We start from the raw sequence: 24,681 nt of genomic DNA, 5'->3' as shown, positions 1-24,681 counted from the left end.
TACTCGTATGCATTTCATAGACATTTTATCCTTTTACCTAAAATTATTGAGCTCTAAGAACTACTCCTTTTAAAAAGCATATACCAAGTAAGGGTCTGCACATCCTAAAATTTTTGAAGGGTGGATCCAGCACTAACAGTCACTGTGTTTAAGCATTATTGAAGTAGCATTATTCTACTTTCAATAAAGTGATGCGTAATTTTACAATATTGTCACCTATATTCTCAGTAAAATAGTACACTAACTTCTTTTTTTATAAGAAAAGAAAAAATACAAGTGTAGTATAACATCAAGTTTTCTACAGTATATTATGCATTTCTCTCCTACTGAAACCATAATTATCTTAAGAAAATGTTGAAATGTTTGTTAGATTATAGTTTTAAATGTGGTTCAAAGAATCCTTCGCGTGGGTGCGCCCTTGAATCAGTGCATTTTGCATATGAGGTTATATGTTGTTTTCCATTTAAAGTAGATCATTTTAAAGAAGTTTTAAAGTCTACATATCATAAACTAAACACAATGTATCAACCTGAGTGACTCCCGTTCAATGAACAACAGGTCATCATTCACTTACGTTGGTAATGTCTGTAGAATTCTAAAATAAAGTATTAAATACATTCAGTTTCCTAACATATTCTTCGAAAACAATTATCTTACTTCTAATGCACTGCTTCTTAAACACCCGTTCCTTCATATAGCATACAAACAACTAAGAATATATTTTCTAATATCAATTTATATCTTTAAAATAAACAATATATTACTCTCACTGACAATTCAGTTGCCAGTACTTCAGTATTTTAGCTCTTACTATTATTTACATCTGTTAGGTGGTCTTATACAGTTCTCTTGCAGTTACGATAATATAAAAGAAATACTTTCTATACTATGAGAATTAATGTTCCATAACAATTCATATACACAGCAACTGCATTGGAGTTGTTCCTATTGAATTGGAGTTCGGAACCCATATTACTGTTAATATACCGTTCTTTATAACCTTGTTGTTATATAAACCATAAACAGTAGTCGATAACCTAATATGAAATAAATCTCAACACCGCTTTAAAATATAATTTACTAATTTACTTATCAATCAAAAGTCCCAGGTACAGTCAAAATAAATCTTGGTGTGAGCAATAGTGATTCAATTCGTTGTGCAAACGTTCGTTTTCATCTTGAACACAGGCTACTTCTCTGCGTAAAAGGAAGTCCACACTTCCCAATAAACATCCAGTTTCTCGTTACAACCATTAGTAATAGTTCAAATTCCACTTTAAACAACAGCCCTCCCAAATAACTCAAAGAACCACCGAATCAGTAACTAAAAAATTTCCAGAAAGTAGTAAGTTCAGTATTTCGATCCAATACAATAGCAGTGGGTAAAAGAGCGAAACGACAGTTCGTCTTAAATTACCAAATTTAATTCAATAAGTGCAAACTGCACAATATAATCTATTTAAGGTTTAGGGAGATCTAATTTCGTAAGCACGACACTTCTGATCTGTTATAGCTGTATGTCATGTATTCACTCACAAATATATCTACACTGTGTATGCAGACAACTACAACATTAAAATATTATTTTCTTAGGCGTTTATAACAATTATAATAAAGTTTAAAATTGTCGAAATTCAGAATATTTTTATTAAAGTTTAAAATTGACAGACATCTATTTCAAGTGTAAAAAGGACATGTTAGCTATTAACTGTAATAAAAGCTATTAAATTATTGCGTTTCTAGCGATCATAACACCATTAAAAGAATATTTTATTGTTTTTCTAACTTACAAACAACATCTATAAATAAAATATCCTTTTAGTTCAAACAAACATTTATTGTACTTCAAGTAAAATACAAAATCGTATCAGACTGTCTGTGAATATAATGTAATCCTCAAAACATTTTTAACTTGTCGGTTGCATAATCTTCCAGGTGCCAATGTCAGATATTGATACTCATTATTATATACGTAAAATTTATGTCTTCCCGACACGGTAACCCCTCCAGTTCACAGTCATGCTAATAGTTATCGCCAATGTTGTTGGTTACCTTGTACTTAATATTAAGAGATTTCTAGAGTAAATCAATTTAACCGAAATATAAGTCAAAGTGGTATCTCTTATTTAAAGGAATTGTTTCCATCTGTTATAGGACTAATCCTAATAAACCAAGCACACCATTACTATCACGATGTGTGCTGTCAGATAATTGCCCGTCTCTTGTATTGCCTTAAAAGTGCCGTTACCTACACTGTTAAAATAATGTCAAAACTGTCCCTAACGTACTTTACCTGTCATTAGATATATCTTCGTTGCTAGTATGTATGAAGTTAAATAAAAATCCAGTATTGTATAAAGAGTTTCAAAAAGTATAATTCTCCATTAACTGCTACAATAAGTTTCTTTCCTCGTTCATAAACATTAAATAGCGCTGATCATAAAAAGAAGTCACTTCTGAAACGAAATGCTTTCGCTCATTCAAAGTATATTTCTAGTTTAAGCATTGTGTGTGAAGTTCTCCCGTTTCCGCCTACAATCTCGTTCCACCAAATTATCAATGTTTACTTTATTCATCACTCTCCTTTATCCAAACTAAAATACATAGAAGAGCTATGCTGGGTACGCGATACAGCGTTCACCTCTGGTGCATAAGGTCCTTGATTCGATCCCAGCGCGCGCCAGGTAAGCTTTGTGGTGCACAAACACGGTGTGCGTGGGTTTTCTCGGAGTTCTTTCGTTTTCCCTACTTTCTTCATTTCAGTAATTTATAAATGCGTACCTTATTTAACCGACTCCTTTAGCATAGCCACTATATTCGTTGCATGTAAAACTTATAATAAGTTTTATGTCGATATTTCAGTATTCAATATTCATATCAAACATTATCCAATATTTTGATATTTCATATTTTATACTTTAGTATATAAGATTCGAAGGTTTCAGTAAATTCATATTTTAAAACCAATCTATAAGTCATTTACGTTAAAAAAACCTCGGATATATTTGAACAACGAACAATCTACGACAACAGGTTTTATTCTCCAGTGTTTCTATTAATTACAACATCTATAATTATTTGTACTATTAAAGGTATTTGCTTCATGACCTAGAAAAGAAAAAATGCAAATAGTTACTTATTGTATTACGACTTTTCAAATTTCAAAAATGATATTCAACGTAGCACTAATGTTCCCAATCATATTATCTTTGCATGTAAGAGAGCCATGGTTCGATTCCCGGTGCTAATTCTGCTAACTACCTATCCAATATAAGTTTGTTCTTACACAGTAAAATATATACCATTTATAACTGAAAAAGTTTACAGTGCAAGCAAAAGGTTTAGCGTACGGTTCTCCACATGGGACAAACCTAGTTCAAGTCCCGGCAGTGTCATGGCTCCCTATCCAGTATAACTTCCTTCTTAACATATACTTTATAAATACCAGTTACACGTCTTACACAATTCATAGCTACATACAAGTAACAACACCTGCTAAGCAAAAGGTTTATCGTACGGTTTTCCACATGGGAGAGCCCTGGTTCGATTCCCGGCGCGGATTCCGCTAGCTTCCTGTTTAATATAATTTATATATGCCTGTTATGTCTTACACAATTCATAGCTGTATATAAGTAACAAGTTCGCACTGCAAGCAAAAGGTTTAGCGTATGGTTCTCCAGCAGGGAGAATCCAAGTTCGAGTCCCGGTGCAATGAATAATGTTGATTCCCTGTACCGTACATATTAGATTATACTATATCTTAGTTAAGTTATAATTTCGTAAAGGTACACCGAGTCATATGGTATTCAATGCCGGAAAATCCACAATCAATTCCCGATAAAAGGAAAACACTTCCGTCCCCTTATACTCCCGACGATTACAATATGTTTTACATGTATTTCATTTTTCCAATGTCACTTTCCATATAAAAATGAACAAGTATAAAACAAAAATACTACAAAGTTAATACCTACCAATAATTTTCTCTTCCAGTGCCTTCTACGTGTAAATTTTCTTCTTCGAACAGTATGCTTGCGCTTCTTATCTCTTGTACGTTGTACGAATCATGCAAATGAATCTTTATTTATATAGGTCTAATAACCTTAAGAGCCGTCTGGAAGCCTCGAAAGTATTCTTTCCCCTATTCCAACGATAATAAGTTTGAGAAAAATCTGGAACCTTCTAGCCTGTTATTTCACCCATTCCGACGACCAACATCCGCTGCCGCGTTATATGTCATGCATATAAATGAATCAAACAATATATGAGCTTATTATACGTGTGTGCTCTGCATATTTTATTTCCTAAAGGTCTTTTCTATATTCTGCTTGTCCAATTAGCATTTTTTCAAGCTGAAAACATTTATTATACGTCATGTTCTCTTTTCCATATACAATATCCGTACACAGCTGCATATATTATCGTATTTCTTCTGTGTGATTTACAAGATCATTAATATACGGAAAAGGTGTATCAATTAGTCAAACTGTCATACTACGTACAAAAAGACCGCCCGTGAATGTAACTACAACAAAGCATTAAAAACTGTTAAATGTAAAAAAATCATCACGGAATATGTAATTCAAAGCTATTCATCAATGTCAAATTTGATTTTAACATGCAAACAAGTAAACCAGCTTGCTACGTGTCATGAATATATAATTAGGAACTTACTTTACTATTGTCCCCGAATCTACTAATGCTTTTCTAAACAGGAAAACTAAGTTATGTTGTTTAAGTTGACGTTGATAATATCCCAAATCAACCAACTACAATTTTCTGCAGAAATATTTTCCTAATAGCTCAAGTAACTTAAGTTAGGATAAGTTTGATTGTATGTTAGATTTGGATTGCGTGTAGGTTAGGTTAGGATTGGATTATATGTACCTTTAGTTAGGTTTGAGTGTTAGTTTGTTTTGGATTGAGCATGTGTTAGACTTAGATTGAGTACAGATTCGGTTAGGTTTGGATTAAGTGAGGTTAGGGTAAGTTTGGATTAAGTGAAGTTAGGGTAGGTTTAAATTGAGTGTATATTAAGTTTTCGTGTATGTTAGTTTTGGTTTGAGTGTAGGTTAGATTAAATTTGAATTAAGATTAAATTATTTTAGGATTTTGAAGTACAATAACATGACTTTTTTGTCTAATAATAGGGACTAAAATAAAATGAACTAACTTTTCGTTTCACATTATACACAATTACTGCACATTATCTCTGTATAGAAAATTATTTGACGCTACCTGTCCTAACTAACGAAAAGATCCATTCCACTCATCATTCAGCTACAGACGTCTACATTAATAAGTGCTGTTTCATCCAAAGAAATGACTGAACTAGCTGGTAAATGTACCATCCTATACAATGGTTATACGTGCTAATTATAACGAACTAACACTAATAATAAATAATGATTATAATGGTTCAAATGTGGAATAATTACTGTACAAATTCAATTTAAACTTACATATAAATGTTTGACTGCTTCAATAATAAGTGTTCCTGGACGTTCAACTAAACATTCAAGAAGTTTAAGTGAATTGTCCGTTGGGCATCCAACACTTGAAGCAATTTTGTGTGCCTTTTGTTTCCCTCCTTTCATAATATGCCCAGGATTATATACACTGCCACTCATGGATACAGCTCGATGGAACAGACCTGAGGAAAGATAACCACACCGTAGATACTTCATTTTGAATTTTGTTAGTAATGTAATGGTTCCGTTAGTGGGTTATTTGTAAGTACTAACATCACTCTGTACGGACCATTTCAAATTTAAGGCAAAACATTCTTAATTCTGTAAAATTGCAGCATACAGGAAAAATGAAACGATTGAGGCGTTCGGAGCCGTGGTTTGTCTCAGTGGTAGAACCAAGGATCTTATAAAATAGAGAATCTGCCCTTACAACAAAATCTTGAAGCCATACGTCACAGTTTCGCCACCCCTACTATGCCCACTCCGCCCAATAGGATTGCAATGTTTTGAGCCAATAATCATCGCGGAAACGAAAGTAGCCAATCAGACGATGGCAGAAACGAGAGTAGCCAATCAGACATGTCGATGCTCGGTTGTTTTTTGGCTTCATCGATTTAATAGGATGAAGATACATATGGGCAGATCCTCTATTTATAACATCCTTGGGTAGAACACTCATCTCTGACGCGTGGGTTTCCTGGTTCGATCCCAACCCTGGCTAAGTAGGCTTTGTGGGGGACAAGTACTGTGTGCGTGGGTTTTCTCAAGATTCTCCCACTTTCAGCATTTCATCATTCTCATCCATATCATCTTAGCCGCGGTGCATAACCGTGGGGTGTGAAAAAAAATTGAGGTGTTCAGTGTACAACGGGTCAAACGCTACCAGACAAATTGTGCAGAGAAGCAATCAGAAAATCTTCAGCTCATGCTGCATTCACCTAGGACAGACTGTGCAAGAGTATATTCGTTACGTTGTTTCACTCAATTTCCCACAAACAGAAAGGTATCAGTATTACGGAGAATCTCTCTCTTTTTTTTCGTCAACATCTATTCCATTCTTATCCCCTTTCATTCCGTTCTCTTCTCCATTTCATTTCACTATTTACTCATCTAACCTAGTGTTGTAACTAGTTTTACTGTGCCCTGGAACGATCGCTCACATATTTACTCATACCTGCCTCCTGCTCCACTCATTTCAGGTGCTGCGTTATATATATTTTCTTTGAGAGAAGTTTTAAAATTTCTCTCAAAAGGAAGATTCTGACAGTGAGTGCGTTCTCCACTCGTTGCAGATAATGTATGCGTTTCCAGTTCATGGTAATCCTGGATTCTCTCGTGTTGAACAATATAGCTTTCCTCAATGCCGCCTCCAGAAGGGTGGAGATAAATACATATTATGAAGTCCACACTTTTAGTTAGCGAACCAAATATCGAAAAATGTCTCAAGTTTATCTTTCAGACCTGCTCCCCCCTCAAAAATTCCTAGATCCGCCCTTGGTGTCGGCTGTTGCCAATTAACTGCTAATAGTCATAGCGTACATTTTGAAATGTTTTCAAACGTTCTTTGCATAAGAAACTGTTTTCCGTATTCTCCCTTGCGCCCTTTTACTGTACGCCCTGGAGCAACTGCTCCACTCGATCCTTTGTAGTTACGCCACTGATCTAACCACTATATAGTATTTGAAGGATTCAGTTCACATGTACATAGTATTTGTGAAAGATTATATAGATAGCATAATATGATTTACAAAAGTGATAACAAATGTAGGAAAATATTTTCCATTGTTACACATATTTCTAGGTATTCTTTAACACTATAAAATTCTTTCTCTATTAGATAAGTTTTAAAGTTTTGTTTAAATTTGAGTTTTTCTTCTTTTTTATGTCACTTGGCAAAGCATTGAATATTGTATTTGTCATATGTATGGGGCTCTGTTGTACTAGTGATAATCTAGTAAAGTAATATTTTCTGTTTTGATCTCTAGTGTTATAATGATGATTTTTCTCCTCATCTTCATTTTGCGTTACACTCAAAGTGAATGCTTCATATATGTAAATACATGGATATATATTTGTATATATATGCATACTTCCAGTTGCGTTACCCAAAAATGCTATACTTTATGATAGTGTATATGGACCCATCATCCATAGTTCCACAAGGAAATAGGAGACGCTGAAAAGAAACATATTCAACTTTTTTTCATTTTACAAGGAAAGGACATGAACCTGTCAACGGGACTTCCTAATCAAACCTAGTCCATTCGATAAACATAACAAAAATATGTTCATGCACAAAAAATTAGGTGCCATGAACAACGGAGTAAGTCCCTGAGTTCCATTGACCCTGTTAGTATAAAGAAAATCGTAGACTCGCAGTGAAATAGCTATTACATCAACACTGTTCATTGGAAAGTCATGTTTTATAGTTCATTCTCTTCAGCATAAAACAAATTTTCCAGAGGTGCTATGTATTGGGGCCCCTAACGCACTTGAACAGGGAAAACTGGGAGATTGTCGCGAAAATTATCTCCCGAAATCCCTCCCTTCAACTTTGGATCCGTCTGGAGTGGGCCCGGATAAAAGCACACAATCCAAATGTATCTCAAAAAATAATATAGAAGATAAGAAATGTGTATACCAAGTTTTTTATTGATAGACAGAATAGGTATCAGGGGAAATTGTGTATGGGTATACAAGCTTTTCCCTCATATCTATTCCTTCTATCAATACAAAACTTGGTATACACATTTCTTATCCCCTATACTATTTTTTGAGATACATTTGGATTGTGTGTTTTACCCGGAACCAATCCAGAGGGTTCCAAAGTCGATGGGAGGGATTTCTGGAGGGAATTTTCGCGACATTCTCCCAGTTTCCCCTGTTCAAGTACGTTAGGGGCCCCAATAAATAGCACCTCTGGAAATCTTGTTTTATGCTGAAGAGAATGAACTATAAAACATGACTTTCTAATGGACAGTGTTGGTGCAATAACTATTTCACTGCGAGTCTACGATTTTCTTTATACTAACAGGGTCAATGGAACTCAGGGACTTACGGTACTTCGTTGTTCATGGCACCTAATTTTTTGTGCATGAACATATCTTTGTTATGTTTATCGAATGGACTAGGTTTGATTAGGAAATCCCATTGACAGGTTCATGTCCTTTCCTTATTAGTATCCCGTAAAGAAAATGATACTTTTATATCACACTAGCTGATATATCCCGCTCTTTGCACAGGAAGGAGAGGTTTATGCAAAAATATTTGAACCTCCATCCCTCTTAAGATATGCATATCAATGAAAACGTAATGATAAAAGTACATAATATATACTACTCTGCATTCAGTACAAATTTTAGAACACCCTACCCTCTAGAATGCACCCTTTAATCAAAGAGATATCATAAAATCCCAGATTGAGGTTGTTACTGTGTTCCGAAAGTAAGGGAAGGACGAGCAAAATGGCACACAAGTTAAAAATGGCGTAATATCGTCGGAAGAAAACACAGGAAGGGAATGTTTTATACTCATATGGAAGGCTTGGACTTTCTGTCATATTATACAACAAAACGAAATAAAGCAATTAGACATGTTGATGATAGATGAGATTTAATGTCGATATGCGAAAGTCCACTTTGCCCGCCTATAAGCAGGGCAAACTGGAACGTACATATATGTAGGGTAAAAATTGTTGTTTGTTGAGATAATGATGCGAATTTAGTTAAGAAATTACTTGCGCAACTATTACCTTTGGAGAACAAATTAAGAAGTTAGGGATTTGTAATATTCTGTGTTTACAATACATTTGTAACAAATGAAATAGAAAGTTAAAAAAAATGAAAGCAGCTAAGGTTGCCAACTGGCCGGTTTGTCACCGGCCTGGCCGGAAATATTGTTAATTTGATTAAATCCGGTGACCGGTACATATTTCTTACCAACCCCTTTATGACGTTTTTTTTTTTTTTTTTCAAATTTGCATCTAGTTCGAAGCAATTTCATCTAATTCGAAGTATAGATTTAAAAAATGACTTTCATTCTGTATTTATTGAGAGTGAAAAAGAAATTCTTAAAGCAATTTGCTGTTGTTGAAGTTGAAGAATAAATTTCATATTCCAAATCGAAAATTGTCACTTAAAGATTAATATACTTTTGTTCATCTGTTTCGGTAATTTTAACAAGTGGCAGTTAATACTAAATACAACAAAATGATCACTGTCGATTTCAGTTTCTCATTTATAGCACAATGTATCTATTAAACTTATTAGTGAATGTACTAAAGATATGTAGAATACAGGTGCTATAGTACTCGCGCCGAGTCGTGAAGCTTGGGCTCTAAACCAATCATAGAAATATTTTGCTTGAGCCCCAACATATCGGAAAACTTCGGTACAATTCGTGGAGCCGCTTCCCGAGCGCACACTTGCGGAAACGTCAAACAGCTGAAATTTACCAACTATGTTGCCAAACTTTGAAGACATAATAAACGAGTATATAAAAAAAGCATTTAAAAATTACCAATAATAACACTGCACAACAATAACTACTGTAACAACTAGTCTAAAATGGTAACAATAGCAGAAATAGTAACAACGAAAACATAACGCAACAAAAAAGAATTAACAAAACGAAACTTGACTCCAATTCGACAACACTGTACTCTCGGGAGATGTTTTCCGTGTAGCGCGAGAGAATACAGTGACAAAACTTGATGGGTGGAAGTTGACGACAGGAACACACACTCGCATTCTATTGGGTGATGAAATCGGTAGATCTAGGTCAAGCTTCACGACTCAGCGCGAGTACTATAGTACACTTTTGTTCACGATAGTACATTTCCTTCCCATGGATGGGTCCGAACAGAGATACTTCAGACTTAGACCTATATCATAGGAATTTTGAGGGGGTGCCGGTTATTTCATTTTCTAGAGTTGACAACCCTACAAGCAATTTTTGCATGTATGTCTATTCAAACGATATGAAAATCTACTCAGAATACAGCTCATTATATTCACGTAGTCATAAAAGTGGCAGTTTAGTACTCAAGAATCTTGACTGTCCGAACAATTATCATGAGCCGACTTAAAACAAATCATACATTGAAACCACGCTTGATGTAAATATTGCATGGTAATTTGGCGGTATGGAATTACATAATAATAATACACTCTAAAATGGCAAGACCTGTGTAACAAAGAAATCAGTATCGAATATAAAAATGTAAAATATAATCAATTAATATTAAGTATTAGTGTCCTTTCTTTGCTTTTTTTCTGTTATAAATTTTTTAAGAGCAAAATATGCCTCAATGGAGCACGTTTATTTACACGACCAAACACCTTTCGAATACTATTTGCATTGTTTGTTTGCGTATTGGAAGCGGGCAAAGTAAAACAATTCCACCTGTTATTTCTCGTGTCAGCATGATTCACATTTTATACCTCTTCAAATTAAGGTTTTCATCAATTCACAAAACCATTTCATCTATTTCTACTATGAATAATGCTGAACTCACCTGATTGCAAAATGCATGTCTGTTTAATTGAAACTACAACTCTTTAGAAACTACAACTCTTTAGAAACTACAACTCTTTAGAAACTATAACTCTTTTCTACCCGGCGTTCTAAAAACTTGTCTTTTCATGTAGCACGTTTTCCTTCTATTACTCAGCTGCACCACTGACTGGGAATTTCTCTTTAGGGGCGAACTATTATATAGTTTTCCTGGCTATAAAGAAACCGTCATTTCTATTGTTCGCGTTCTGGCTTCGATCCTGAAAATTCTAAAATGCGGCCTTCGATGTGAATTTGGCTGTTTGGCTAGACGCATCTGGAATACCCCTTAAAACAAACTCAACTTTGACGAAGAATTCCACTTCAAATTTGTTTTTACTTTCAGGCATCAGCGAAAAAAGTGAAAATATACGCTTATGCCCATTCATTGCCAAATATCAGTAGGTTTTACGAATTGCTCATCATGGTTGAGGTTTGAAATATGAATAAGTGAATGATGCTTACACATGTATAAGATTACACAAATCAAGAAATATGTGAATGTGACATCAGAGCAACTTCTTGGAAGGACATATTTCAACATCTCTTTAAATAGCTCTTTCTAGACTCCCATGTGCACCCCACAAAACACGACCTAAGATGGGTTCGACTACGAAAAAAAATCTATTAAGGTTGGTTTTTAAATTCTGAAATGGTTACCACGGACAAGGTGTCTATGAAGAACAAAAATCATGTACCTATCATAAGATAAGTCATAAAACAAAGTCTAAGAAGATTTCTATCAAGAAACATACCTCTTAAATTCATATTTATCAAATATGGTCCCTAAAATCTGGAGAAGAGTATCTGGACAGTATATATGAAGTTCCCAAACTTTGAGGGTCTTGAAATTTCGTTCCTAAATTTTGAAAGGGATACCATATACCAGGTATCTATGAGGGACCCAAATCATGTACCAACTGTAACTTAAGCCATGAAACATCATCTTATTTGCAATAAAGAAAAGTGCCTCTCAAAATTTGTATGTATCATTTACGGTTCCTAAATTTTGGAAGACGTATCTGGACCAGATGTTTATGAAAGATAAACCTTAATAATCTTCTTATCACTCTCATAGATTAAGTTATAAAACAGCATTTAAGCAGCAGCAGCAGCAGTTCCTAAATTTTCGGAAAGTTACCATACCCCATTACTCAAATCATAATGAGTTTGATGAACCAGAAATTTCTTGTTTAAAATTTTTTCTCTGCACAGGATCTTTCATTAAAATTTTTTGCTCAATTTTTCGTTTGAAAATTGTTCTTTCCGTTTAATTTTTGCACTCTTTTTGATTTCAAAATATTTCTTTCACAATTTCCCCACATACTTTTTTCGTTTCAAAATTCTCTGTTTCACTTTTTTTTGCGTTTAATAACTCTTCATTTCACATTTTTTTGTTTGAAACATTATCTTTTGGGCATTTTTTGTCTTGAAAATTTTGCTTTGTATGCGTTTTTAATTCGGTTTCAATCTAAAGGTATAAAGTAATTAAGTTGACAACAATATGAAGTTATGTTTTCAATTTGGTACGTTAGTTAATATTAAGATATTGAGTCATCTCCCAAATGTACAAAGAAACATATCTAAATTTTGTAGAATATTATCAAATTTAAGGATGAGTCACTGTACTCCTGCCAAATTTTAAGGAAGTGCATAAAGGTACTAGAAAGAGAATGAAATCATGTATTCACCATATGATTATATGTTGTAAGAGCCCCTCACCTTAGAGCATAAATTTGGACAAAAGCAGAACACGTGGTAAAACGAATTGCTAAAGAATATATTTTTGGGAATGTTTTATCCATGGAATTGTACATGATTGACCATCCAAATTTATATATATTTATATTGTCAATGAACGTAGATTTTAAAGATTATTTTCCTATTTTCAAATTCATTTTTATTAAAAATATCAGAAGTTAATATTAAAAACAAACTATCTTTTGAATTGGCGTTGTGTATCAAAAGTAAGAAATGCTGCAGACAGAATAATTTCTAAAGAGGATTTCATTATGTTTGTTTTGCTTTTGTTTACATATGTGAAGTAATGATACAGACACGAATCTGCACGTATCGTCATTGTAACAACAAACATTGAGAAAATCTTAATTGTAAAATTCTTGTAAAATTTTGTTAACACGAACACATTTTAGGAGTTTGTCAAAACTATTGAAATCGCAGACGTAGACTATTTGGAAATTTAATTCATTGAGAGACAATGGAGAAACCAATGGTTTCAGCAAAGAGATGAAACACCACGAAAATGAAGAAAGAGATGAGAACGCAACATTGTTGTCTGGACGACGAAATAAAAAGGTTATGTTGGAAAGAACTTAGATCAGTCGGAGAGGATCAGTTGGGAGGATCCAATCAGTTGGAGTAAGAGCAGTTGTTCGGAGTCCATGAGAAGTTCCTAGAAGTTCACAAACAGTGGAAGTCCTTTCCACTGTTAGATCAGCGAAGTCACAGAGTCCAGAGTCGAACCAGCATCCCTAATGGAAGACAATCCAATATCGTCAGTTCTCAGATAAAGGTCAGCAGGTATGTGGTGTTTCATCTCTGTTGCTCTCAATTGAGGAAATTGCCGGAAAAGTCTATTAGTGTGATCTGATAGTGATTCACAAACTAATTTCACGCATTCACTACATTACACAGAATAAACCGTTTATGAAAATACATGATTTTAATAGTATGTTTTTCTGTTATCATTCATCTAACAAATCTAATTCTATAATTCCCTGGAATACTTACAGTAGATTGAGATGGTGGAAACAGCTGTAGGTTCGAATCCCGGTGCGACATTAAGTTGAGTGTTGTTATTAGCGTTTCCCCATTCTAATTTGTATGTTGAGTTTAAGATTTCCTGGGCATTTCAGATAATGTCCAGAGGACAATCTTCCTGCGTAACTGAGCTACTATATCCCTAGATTAAAGGCACACACAGGGGGATTGACAATATATATATATATATATATATATATATATATATATATATATATATATATATATATATATATATATATATATATATATCTTAGATCTAAAAAACATTTGTCAAATTTTATTCGTTTTAGAATTCCCAAATTTAAGAAAGTAGGCCAATGTATCCCGTCCCGAAATTAAAGAAGGGGTACACTATGATACCACTGTTTTGTTAAAGAGAATAGACCCATGTATCCATCCATAGGATCACTGAATGCTATAATGCCTCATCGTAGAGAATGAATTAGGATACAATCAAACAGATATACTTAGGAAATACATTCACATATATTTTTTGGTGATGATTAATTTACACGGGGAGAAGAACTACTCAAACTTATACAGGTATATATACAAATAACAGCGGTTGATAACATTTACTAACTTTAAATTTGGAACTTCTCAAATTTAATGAGTGGTCTCATGTACTCTCGAAATTTAAGAGGGTTGCATACAGCATATGTATCTCGTATGAAAGAAAATGGAAGAGATATACTTATATATTTAACCATATAAACCTCGTCAAAGAAGATAAATTATGTCAGGATTCTCCCAATTTTGTATTCTTGGCAATTTGTTAGCCATGAAAGAGGACAAGATGGACGCCTCGACTTTCAGAAATACATATCCCGATCATATACTATCATACCACCTTTTTATTGTGCAATTCCAAAATAAGAAAGGATTGTCCTATGAACCCCTCCCGAAAATGGTATATTGGATCAACGTACTCCTGCCAAAATTTAGACGATTGTTCCTGTGTACCAGTGGATTACGGCCTCGTGCCAAGGACAATGGGTCCTGATCCAGAGGGCACTTTCGTATATTCCTCCGCATACTACTTTCACTATACTCCGTTAATGCTCTTGAAAATACACGAAATCGACAAATAGGCTGGGGTTAAGCTTGTTATTCGATTAGACTTGAGTTTACAAATAGCCACAATCTTCTGTATCTCTCTGTCAGTATCTGGATTACTGCATTGAACTCTGGGTATCTTGGAGAATAGTTATCGTGGATTTATCAAATCATTTGCTGGATTCCTATTCAATGACATAAGAACTGGGATGAGAAATTTCAACCCACTGCATGTGTCAAGTTTCTGGATATCGAAGACGTCGTGATAGCAGAATGCTATCTTTCTAGTTATGGACGATGGGTAGAAAAATGAAGTTTTGGTGTAGCGAACTTATTGTTTCTCTCAGTGAAATATCTGATATTTGAAGATTGAGAGTAATCTGGAATAATTCGAATTTGGTATTACATAATAGATAGTAAAATACTAAATTTGTTACTACTGTATAGAAGAATTAACATAAATTGGTAGCACTTTTATTTAACATAATTTTGGACCCACATCCATTCAGAGTAGGTACTGATATAACGAACACTTTGACAAAGTACCTATTTAGTAATTATTGAGATACGTGTATTATTTCAACTCATTACAACATGTTTTGAAATAGTGTTCAAAGTGCCTCTTTTCCAAGAAACATAAAATAAACTGAAAAACAATAGTACACAGAGTGCTCATTGAATTGCTACAACTCCTCCACACAAGGAAGTATCACCAACAGCCGAACTGATTAGATGACCTTCCCGACTGGTAATATAGCAGAGAAAGAACACACTCGAGGCTACATGTTGACAGACAGCACACTGTTATAATGGGAGATGGGCAGGATTTATCCGCATTCCAATAGGAGATGATTGTGGTACCCGAGGAATAAGTGCGTCAGTAACCCAGACAGCAAAACTTGTCGGATGTGCCCGTTCTTGTTTAGTGAAGGTGTACAAGGAATGGGAAGAAAATGAGGCAACGGTCTCCAAGAGACGGAACTGCAGGGCCGTACGGAAGTTCAAAACGTGGAGTGAGCGTAGCGTCAAACAGCTCGTAAAAGCCAAACGAACAATCAGTGTCCGGGAATTACGTGATCAATACAATGGTGGATGCACAACACCAATATCCCATGCAGTTATAAAGCGTGTACTGGCATGCATGAAGTTCGACAGCAGACGAACCCCTAGTCACCCACTCCTCACGACTCGTAACCGCCGACTTTATCGCGCTTGGCCACAGAAACAGTAGATGATTGGAAAAGGGTGTGTTGGTCCGTCCGATAAATCACGGTTTGTACTACTCCTCTCGGACAGGCGTGAGCATGTGTGGCGCCAACAGCACGAAGCTATGACCCCTTGTGCATGGTGCGTACTGTAGACACAGGTGGAAGCGGCTGTATGGTTTGGTGATGCTTCTGTTGGTATGGACTGGGACCGTTGGTGTGTATGGACCACAGCGAGACATTCGTTGTATACCTACATACATAAGAGGATCACGTACACCATACAATGCAACATTTCTACCCAGATGAAGACGGCATTTTTCAGGACGACAATATACATGTTGCCACCAAGCCAGGACTGTACTTGCTTGGGTTAAGGAACATTCCATGGAACTGTAGCATATTAATTGGCCCCCTTTCTCACTGGGTCTTACTCCTATAGAACATCTTTGGGAAGTTGTGGAACGAGGTCTTTGCACCATGAGTCCTGCACCGACATCTGTGGGCTCATTGTGGAATACCATTGGGGATATATGGTATCAGATTCTCGTGGAAATGTATCAGCACCTACCAGAATCCACGCCACGCCGTGTCCAGGCCATCCTTTGAGCAAAAGGTGGAGAAACAAAGTATTAGATAGGTGGTCGCAATTTAGTCAGCACTCAGTGTATAAGCAATATATAGTGTGTACAAACGAAATAAATGTAAATAAAATAAATCTGTGAGTGCAACGCACATTTACTTTAAATTTACTAGAATTTCCTCCATAATGCATTCAGTCCAGTTCATGTCAGTCGATGACATGAAAACAAGATGGTCTTGAATTTCATACAATTTTTCTGGATTAATGGCATTATGTGCGACCGGATTCAAAGATAAATTTACATTTGGATTTCCTTGAACATATTTGGAATGGTGTGTAAATTCATTAAAAATCACATAAATGTACCAACCTTTGACTACTTTTTTTTGGGACAAACTTCTGGACCTGGAATGTGTCATTATCACTTTCCTCCAATTCTTATAATATCCCGATGAATTAAAACATTGAAAGGTTATGAGTTAGTAAGACAATACCACCACCAAAGGTATGGCAGAACCAAATATTGTCATTTTCTTTAGAACAGATTTTACAATCCAAAATTCTGATCGCATTTGATGAATTAATGTACTCTGACTGTGAAAATGTAAATATCCGCATTAGACGTTTTAGTGAATCATATGCCAAACTTGACCATCCGAATATTTTGTTCTACCCTCCACTTGCGTCACAACCCAAAACACTGACTGTTTGGTGTAAGAAACAAATGTATAACTTTGTTCAGTATTGTCATATCAAAACAAAATTTTCAGAAGTTATACAATTGAGTATGGTGCTTCATTTAAACAGATCCCCGGAAAAAGGGCCCCATGAGCTGATAGGCTCCCGTCAGAATGCTTCAATTATCACATTTCTCTTTCAGCTTCCACACAGTTTGAATAATATTAATATCATTTTCTGTTGCTATGTTATTAATGTAGAGAAAGTTCAGAATTACCAGAAATTTAACAAATTGCAACATAACACCTGATCCTACTGGAAAATCACTTTGAACCAGCTACACATGAATGGCAACTGAATATTGTGACATTTCATTAAACGCAAGTGGCCTAATTTGATTGGTTATTTGTCAACTGACAACATCTATAGGACAAAGGCTATTGGGTTGGTATGTACTGTATCTAAACATGTCTAGAAGAAGCTACTTAGTAGATGGGACAACTGCTTTAAGTAATGCAAGATAAATCCAGCGAGTTATAATAATCGAAAAGTTATTATCTTATTCCCAGTTTAGGAAAACCACCTTCCAGAATGTACCATTGTATCCAGTGCCGGATTTACCTATAAGCTAAACAAACTACAGCTTAGAACCCCTCTCAAAAATACAGAAAAAAGTGGATGTACATTCATGTGCAAAATGATTGTCGTTTATCTATAACTGTCTTCTTGTAAGAATATAATTTGATAATAATTTTGCAAGGTACTTTTAATAGTGATAGTATGTGTATAATCGGGAATGTATATTTGTGATAAATTTCATAGAAAAAGAGTTATGAATACTAAGATTAGAATGAGTAAAACAAAATGTTGCTAAATGGACAAGGCAGTTTTATTTTCGTTTGATTGTTCTTATTTACTGCTCCTTTGACATGAAATTTGTCACATACGTGTCTTTGCTGATTATACACATACTAACATTATAAGAAATACCGTGCGAATTCGTTATCAAATTATATTCCTACAATATTTTTATAGACATTTCCTGCTAGCCTGCTCCCATATATATCACTATCTTGTTCACTTCTGAACACAGAGTGCCTATGTTTTTCATAAAATGGTCGCATGGCAATATGTAGCAAGCAGCTACATACTGCAGTGTAGACAATTTCCCATTGACAACGGACAACTGGACATATAGAGGATCTCATTACTTTCATTAGCTTGGGGCCTTATCAAATCTAAGTCTGGCTCTGATTGTATCCATTCCATTTCAACTTTTACTCTATTATTTAGGTATATTCAAGTTAATGTCTTACACTTATATGCATTCTAGAAGAAGGAATGATTCCACACGTTTATAGGAGTACTTTTATTGTAGACTTACCTTTTTCTGACATTAACATTGAATTCAGAAGTATAAAGGCAAGTAACTTGCTTTTACCTTTAGTCATCGGTGAAAGCATAAGAAACTGTACGCTGTCTCCTCCAGCTGACTGTCCAGTGATAGTGATGCTGTTTGGATTTCCTCCGAATGAAGCAATGTTCGATTTTATCCATTTTAGAGCTGCCAATTGATCTTTAAGACCATTATTACCTGGTATTACCTCATCTTCCGTACTTAAGAAACCTAGAAAAAAAGCAGAGACTATAAATATACCCTGCATCTGTGCCCTCGAACTGCTAAATCTATTTATTTATTTATTGTCAACATAACAGGCTATAGCCCAATTACAGTGTTGAGAATTACAAAATTACATATTCATAACGGCACTCCTAAATCTCTTAGGCGACATATTACATATAGCAATTAATTACTATTTGTACTCATTCTATTATACGAAGCTTTTGTTCTCCAGATTGATGATTTCATCAATATATTGGTAGTTGATTTTTTACAGTGATAGAGGCCCGTATTTTTATTTGTTTTTAATGAAGGGACATGAAAGTTCAATGAAGAAACTAAGTCGGGGCAGTCCAAAATATTTTGAGTTACTTTCTGATTAAATAATAAATCAATCATATGACGTCTTTGTTCTAGCTTTGGAAGACGAAAGTTCTCAAGGATGGTGTTATAGCTGTCGTAAGTGGGATAGATGTGTGTTTCTTTGTAAGTTAGAAATTTTAAAAAAATCCTGTATTATGTAGTCTAATTGCTTACGATTTTTTAAATTGAGATGGATTCCAAATAGTAGACGCATACTCTAACTTTGAATGAACATATGCATCGTACAACTTTTGTAATGTTGAAGAGTTCTTAAATTCTTTTCCTGTTCTAATCACGAATCCTAATAGTTTGAATGCTTCACTTGTTATATTTGCAATGTGACTGTCAAACGTTAACTTAGCATCAAACGTAACACCAAGATCCTTAACAAAATCATGTCTATTTACTACATATTTATTAATTACGTAATCGAAGTGACAAGGTGATTTGCTCCTAGTAAACGATTACACTTTGCACTTGCTTGCATTGACTCCAAGTTGATTAGAAGAGCACCAGTTACTAATATGATCTGGACCTTGCTGCAGTTTTATGTGCTCGTTTAGAGAATTGATTCTAGCATATAGTTTTAGATCATCCGCAAATAGTAATTTTTCATGGTCAGGAATGCAGTCTGGCAAGTCATTAATAAACAAGAGAAATAACAATGGTCCTAAGTTTGAACCCTGAGGAACTCATGACGATGCAATATATTCTTTAGACTTGTATGCGGATGATCTAAAAACATGTGCTAAAATCAATTCTCTAAACGATAACTTGTCGAAGTCCACATAAGGAGACAAAGGGAAACTCTAGTGCCCATAGCATTTACACTATTTGCCTATTACACATTATTGAAGGTTGACAATGCAGTCGATTGCCCTTGCTAATTACGAAGTAGCTTTTTCTTCCCTTCTCTGCAATTAATGGAACAACTTCTGAGCCCCTTCTGGAACTTATCAAGCGTCATTGGTTAGACCTATTTATTAATTCCTGGTTCTGCCCTAAGCTTTTAGTATAGCTCCATTATGATATTCACTGTATTAATTACTGCCACTCCTGTTTCTAGCATGCTTTAAATTTCTGCAATATTATTAGCATTTAACGGAAAAGATAATATCTATCCTCATATGAGACATATACTAATCGATAACTTACAGAGGTGAACAAAATGATATGCATAAGTGTAAAAACTCATACGTAGTTTTCGAGAAAATGGAAAAAACGAACCTCTGTGGTGCTCGTTTGTTGTCAGTAATAATAATTAACAATTTTGATTTTGCTGGAAGTCGTTGCTTATTTATGTACTGTATATGTAGTAACTGGCTAGCAATAGCTGTTAACCAGCAGATGGTTGCTTTTTCTTCTAAAGCTGACGTATGTACTGTTTATGCACATACTACTTGCAACCTAAAATACGAGAATGGATCAAAAAGTAATTCCTGCCTCACAATAATTTTGTTTCTATTACAGCTACTAAACTATCTATGCATGATATTATAGAGGCAACCTTACTCTACTAATGTAGTCTTTTCTTTTTCAGATTGACTGATTAGAACCATGGATCTGAAGCTAAAAGAAAGGGTTGTGATTGAATTTCTGAAGAAAGAAGGTTGTCCACCTAAGGAAATCCATAATATCTTTAAAACTGTTTTTGGTGATGCCGTAATGGACATCAACAATATGTGACGTTTGCCAAAGAAGTTTAGAAACGAAGGAACAGAAATCACAGATAAATCGAGAAGCGCGAAACCGACATCAGCCACAGACAAATCAAGAACGTGCTGATGAATTGATTCGAGGAGAGAGGAACATTACAGTTCAGAAAATTGATTTGATTTTATTCTTTTAGCAGCAAGGCTATATGAGACGTGGACCTACTGATTAACGTGGAATCTGAACCACATGAGCTCCCGCCAGGAATCGAACCCGGGCCAGTTCAGAATATTGTTGATGCATTAAATGTCTCGTATGGCTCTGACCAGGGAATAATTGCTGACTTGGGGTATCACAAAGTAACAGATTCAATGACTGAGATGAAGTTAAGGCAGCTTTAAAATCATGGGTCAAGAAACAAACATGGATCTGAATTTTTCCAAAATGGTTTCGATGCTCGGGTTCGACGATGGCACAAATAAAATGTTCAAAATCATGGAGACTATGTTAAACGACAGTTTTCTGCAGATGACAATTCAGGCTCTGATCTGTAATACATGTTCATTAATACATTTTTATGTCAAAGGGTGCATTACTTTTTGATTCACCCTCGTAATTGCAGGGTACTTACTAATTTTGCATTGATTTTAAGAGATTCATATTTTTACAGAGGTGTCCAGAACTTCGGTGTTTATCTTTCCAATGTAATGATTCATTTACAGATAAATTTCTTAACAATGAGATAAAGATTTACAAATTGTAGTAGTAATGATATTAGATTAATAATTTTGTTATTACTACAAATAAAATAAATGTGATGTAATTACCTAATGGCCCCAAACGATAATTCAATGTAACGAAGACAACATTTCTGTCCATCAAATAATGTGGTCCGTTTTCTTTACCAGATCCCATCATGTAAGATCCTCCATGGATAAACACAATTACATCAAGATTGGGTTGATAGAGCGGTTGAACTAACTGAAATACAGAATGAGTATGTTTGAATAATAAGATTCAAATTATTTCACTGGTGGTGGAAATGTCCCCAATAAAAACGGATGGTAAAATACAATCACGAAATATCATCTTTAATTTGTCAAAATTATCCTAATAGTCATTAACTAACTAACTCTATTTCCTATGGAACCCGAAGGTTCAATACCGCGTTCACAAAAGCTCTCCATTGACTTCTATCCTTAGCCAATTAGAACCAGTTTCTACTTTGTATTCCTATTTCTGCGAGGTCCATCTTAATATTGTCCTCTCATCTGCGCCTACGTCTTCCTAATAGTCGTTTTTCAATTGTTACTAGGTAAAAAAATTTAATCATCAGCTTTAAGACATTAATTACCAAACAATTAAAATCATCAGTCCGATAGTGGAAGTACTATCATGAGTATACCTATTTAACTCTACTCGTATGTGGGGCAGGGGCGTATCCACAACGGACTTCTGGCGGGAGCGGTGGGTTGTAATACTGCTACTTAGAGCTACTTTTAAGAACTTCAAAGTCTGGGATGGGTTTTATTTACATATATATAATAAGAAAGTTTCCTCTTCTAGAGGGGGGGCGATTGCCCTGATCGCACCCCCTCTCTAGATCCGCCCCTGTTGTGGGAGAGGAGGGGCCACAGAGATTGAGTAACCTCGGCGTGCAGTCGAGTGGTCTGAGGCATTACGCTAATGATAATCGCAAGGTGAAGCTTACTGCAAATTCGAATCCCTCTGAAAAGAATGGGAGTTTTTAACTTCTACCCATGATTGGGAAGCATAGACTCAGTAACGTCGTTATGTAGTCGAGTGGTCTGAGGCATTACGCTAATGATAATCGTGAGACGAAGCCTCACGATTTAAGTTCTTCAGAAAAGCATACACGTTTTTAACCTGTCCTCGATGTTTCTATGTTTGTGTAGGCTAATTTGTCGAGTCTAGTAGTGACCAAAAGATTCAGACAGAGAAAATAGTGGTTCAGCGTTCACCTCTGGTGGAAGGGATTCCTGGTTCGATCTCAGACCATGTGAGTTTCTGGTGAACAGCATCGTAATTGTAAGTTTTTCTTCGGAGTTCTTCTGTTTTCTCCATTTCCTTTATCAATTTTACACAATCATTTAGAGGTGCAAAGAAGGCGACATTTTTTTTTTAATTGGATATTTTAATGTAAAAAGCCGGATTTTCTAAGAAAAGTCAGAAGTTCCCGCTTTCTTCTTTTTATGACTTTCCTTGTAGCGGATTCTACAATTAAGATATTGCGTTTATAATATTGAGTACTGGTGATCCATATGTTCCGTCCAGCATTAGCTGTTTTAATTGGCTTTCCAACTGGTATTGCAATCGCTGCCAGCGACTCTATGTTATGCAACCCACGACGTTATAGGTGTCATGTTAGTATCGTAACCATCTTGGCAAGAACTTGCAAGGTATGCACCTTGATATACATAATTATGTGTTTTACTGACTGGCTAAATTTTAAAATGTCATATAAAAAAGGTACCATAAACCAAGAACCAAATACAAAACTTTTGTTGTTGTTGTTGTTTGTTTTGGTATAAAATTTCGCTTATATTTCGGTCTCTGGTCATGGCACATTGTGAGTTTACAAAATTAGTCATAAATACCTATCTTTGAGAACAATAGTAAAATTTCATTATTCGTGGAAGTCCTTCTTTGTTTACTATTGTACCAAAGTGTGTGAAATCAAGAAGTTGTTGATAGCATTTTATAATTTTCTGCTTTCGAATTTTAATGACTATAATAAATGTTACGTCTGCTAGTTATAATGAAAGTTTGGTTTATTCATAAATTTTACATTATATTTTTTCACGAAATCTCTCAAAATAATTACTGTTAACATTATTGATTTTTTGTTTTACTTAAAAAATGTCATTGAATGCTCATTTGGTAGCTGTACAGAGAATAGGCATTTCCTTTCTGACCAAAAGTTTTAATGTGATGATTCCATCGAATAGAACTAGTCTTCAATGTAGCACATACCAAAAATCTCAGAAAAAAAAATGTTTCTTAGTTACGGAGATACAACGCTTAAAACAACACAAAAATGCACTGCTTATGTCACGGCGACAGAAACAGGCTGTTTGGCGTAACTTCATGTATCGGGTCCCCTCTCTGAGCCGTATTGGAAACTTCAGGGTATGCTTTTATATTGCAGTTTCTTACTCGTAAACTACAAACACATTTTTTTGAAAAGTGAAAGGAAAGTGACAAAGAAGTAAAATACTTACTGTATACAAAAGTAACATGTTAATAAGTCCTATTCTACCAGTATAAAATACACTAGAAATCATCTATAATGTTCTATCATTACAAATACTTTAGATATATATCAGCAGGATATTTTTTTATTATTTTATACCCGAAGAGTGGCGCAACCAGCTATGAGCTCGGGGGCCCGGGTCCCCTCTGAAACTAACCTGGCCTATCTTATACAGCAGCGCTGCAGACAAAGTTTGGTAAAATCCCCCCCCCCCCCAAATCATTATTGCTTGTCATTTTTTCGGTATCTTTAAAAATATGCAAACTTACGAAGAGTGCTTTAATCTGCATTGATGCATGAGACATCACGTGGGAAATATCGTCTTGCGTGCGATAGTTTACTGCTGTCCTATTCGAACAACTGCCTTACCTCTTTAGCCAACAACCCTCCACAGACAAAAGGCAATGTTATGTTTCTCGCTTTCTGAATTTTTTCTGAGT

At 35.1% G+C, this 24,681-nt stretch overlaps 1 protein-coding gene across 1 annotated transcript in view; it reads right to left on the bottom strand.

The window, feature by feature from the left end:
• Positions 1–5,750, bottom strand: part of LOC145688923 (venom carboxylesterase-6-like) — a 117,682-nt gene extending 111,932 nt beyond the window's left edge. The window contains exon 1 of the mRNA XM_081763091.1: positions 5,463–5,750. Within this exon, the coding sequence (XP_081619217.1) occupies positions 5,463–5,687 (225 nt within the window). The 5' untranslated portion in view covers positions 5,688–5,750. The remainder of the gene's footprint in view (positions 1–5,462) is intronic.
• Positions 5,751–24,681: the final 18,931 nt, after the last annotated feature.

This window comes from Thermobia domestica, chromosome 7, assembly GCF_964235325.1.
Source record: "Thermobia domestica chromosome 7, izTheDome1.hap1.1, whole genome shotgun sequence".
Classification (NCBI taxonomy): domain Eukaryota; kingdom Metazoa; phylum Arthropoda; class Insecta; order Zygentoma; family Lepismatidae; genus Thermobia; species Thermobia domestica.
This window is presented reverse-complemented; position numbering and strand designations above follow the sequence as displayed.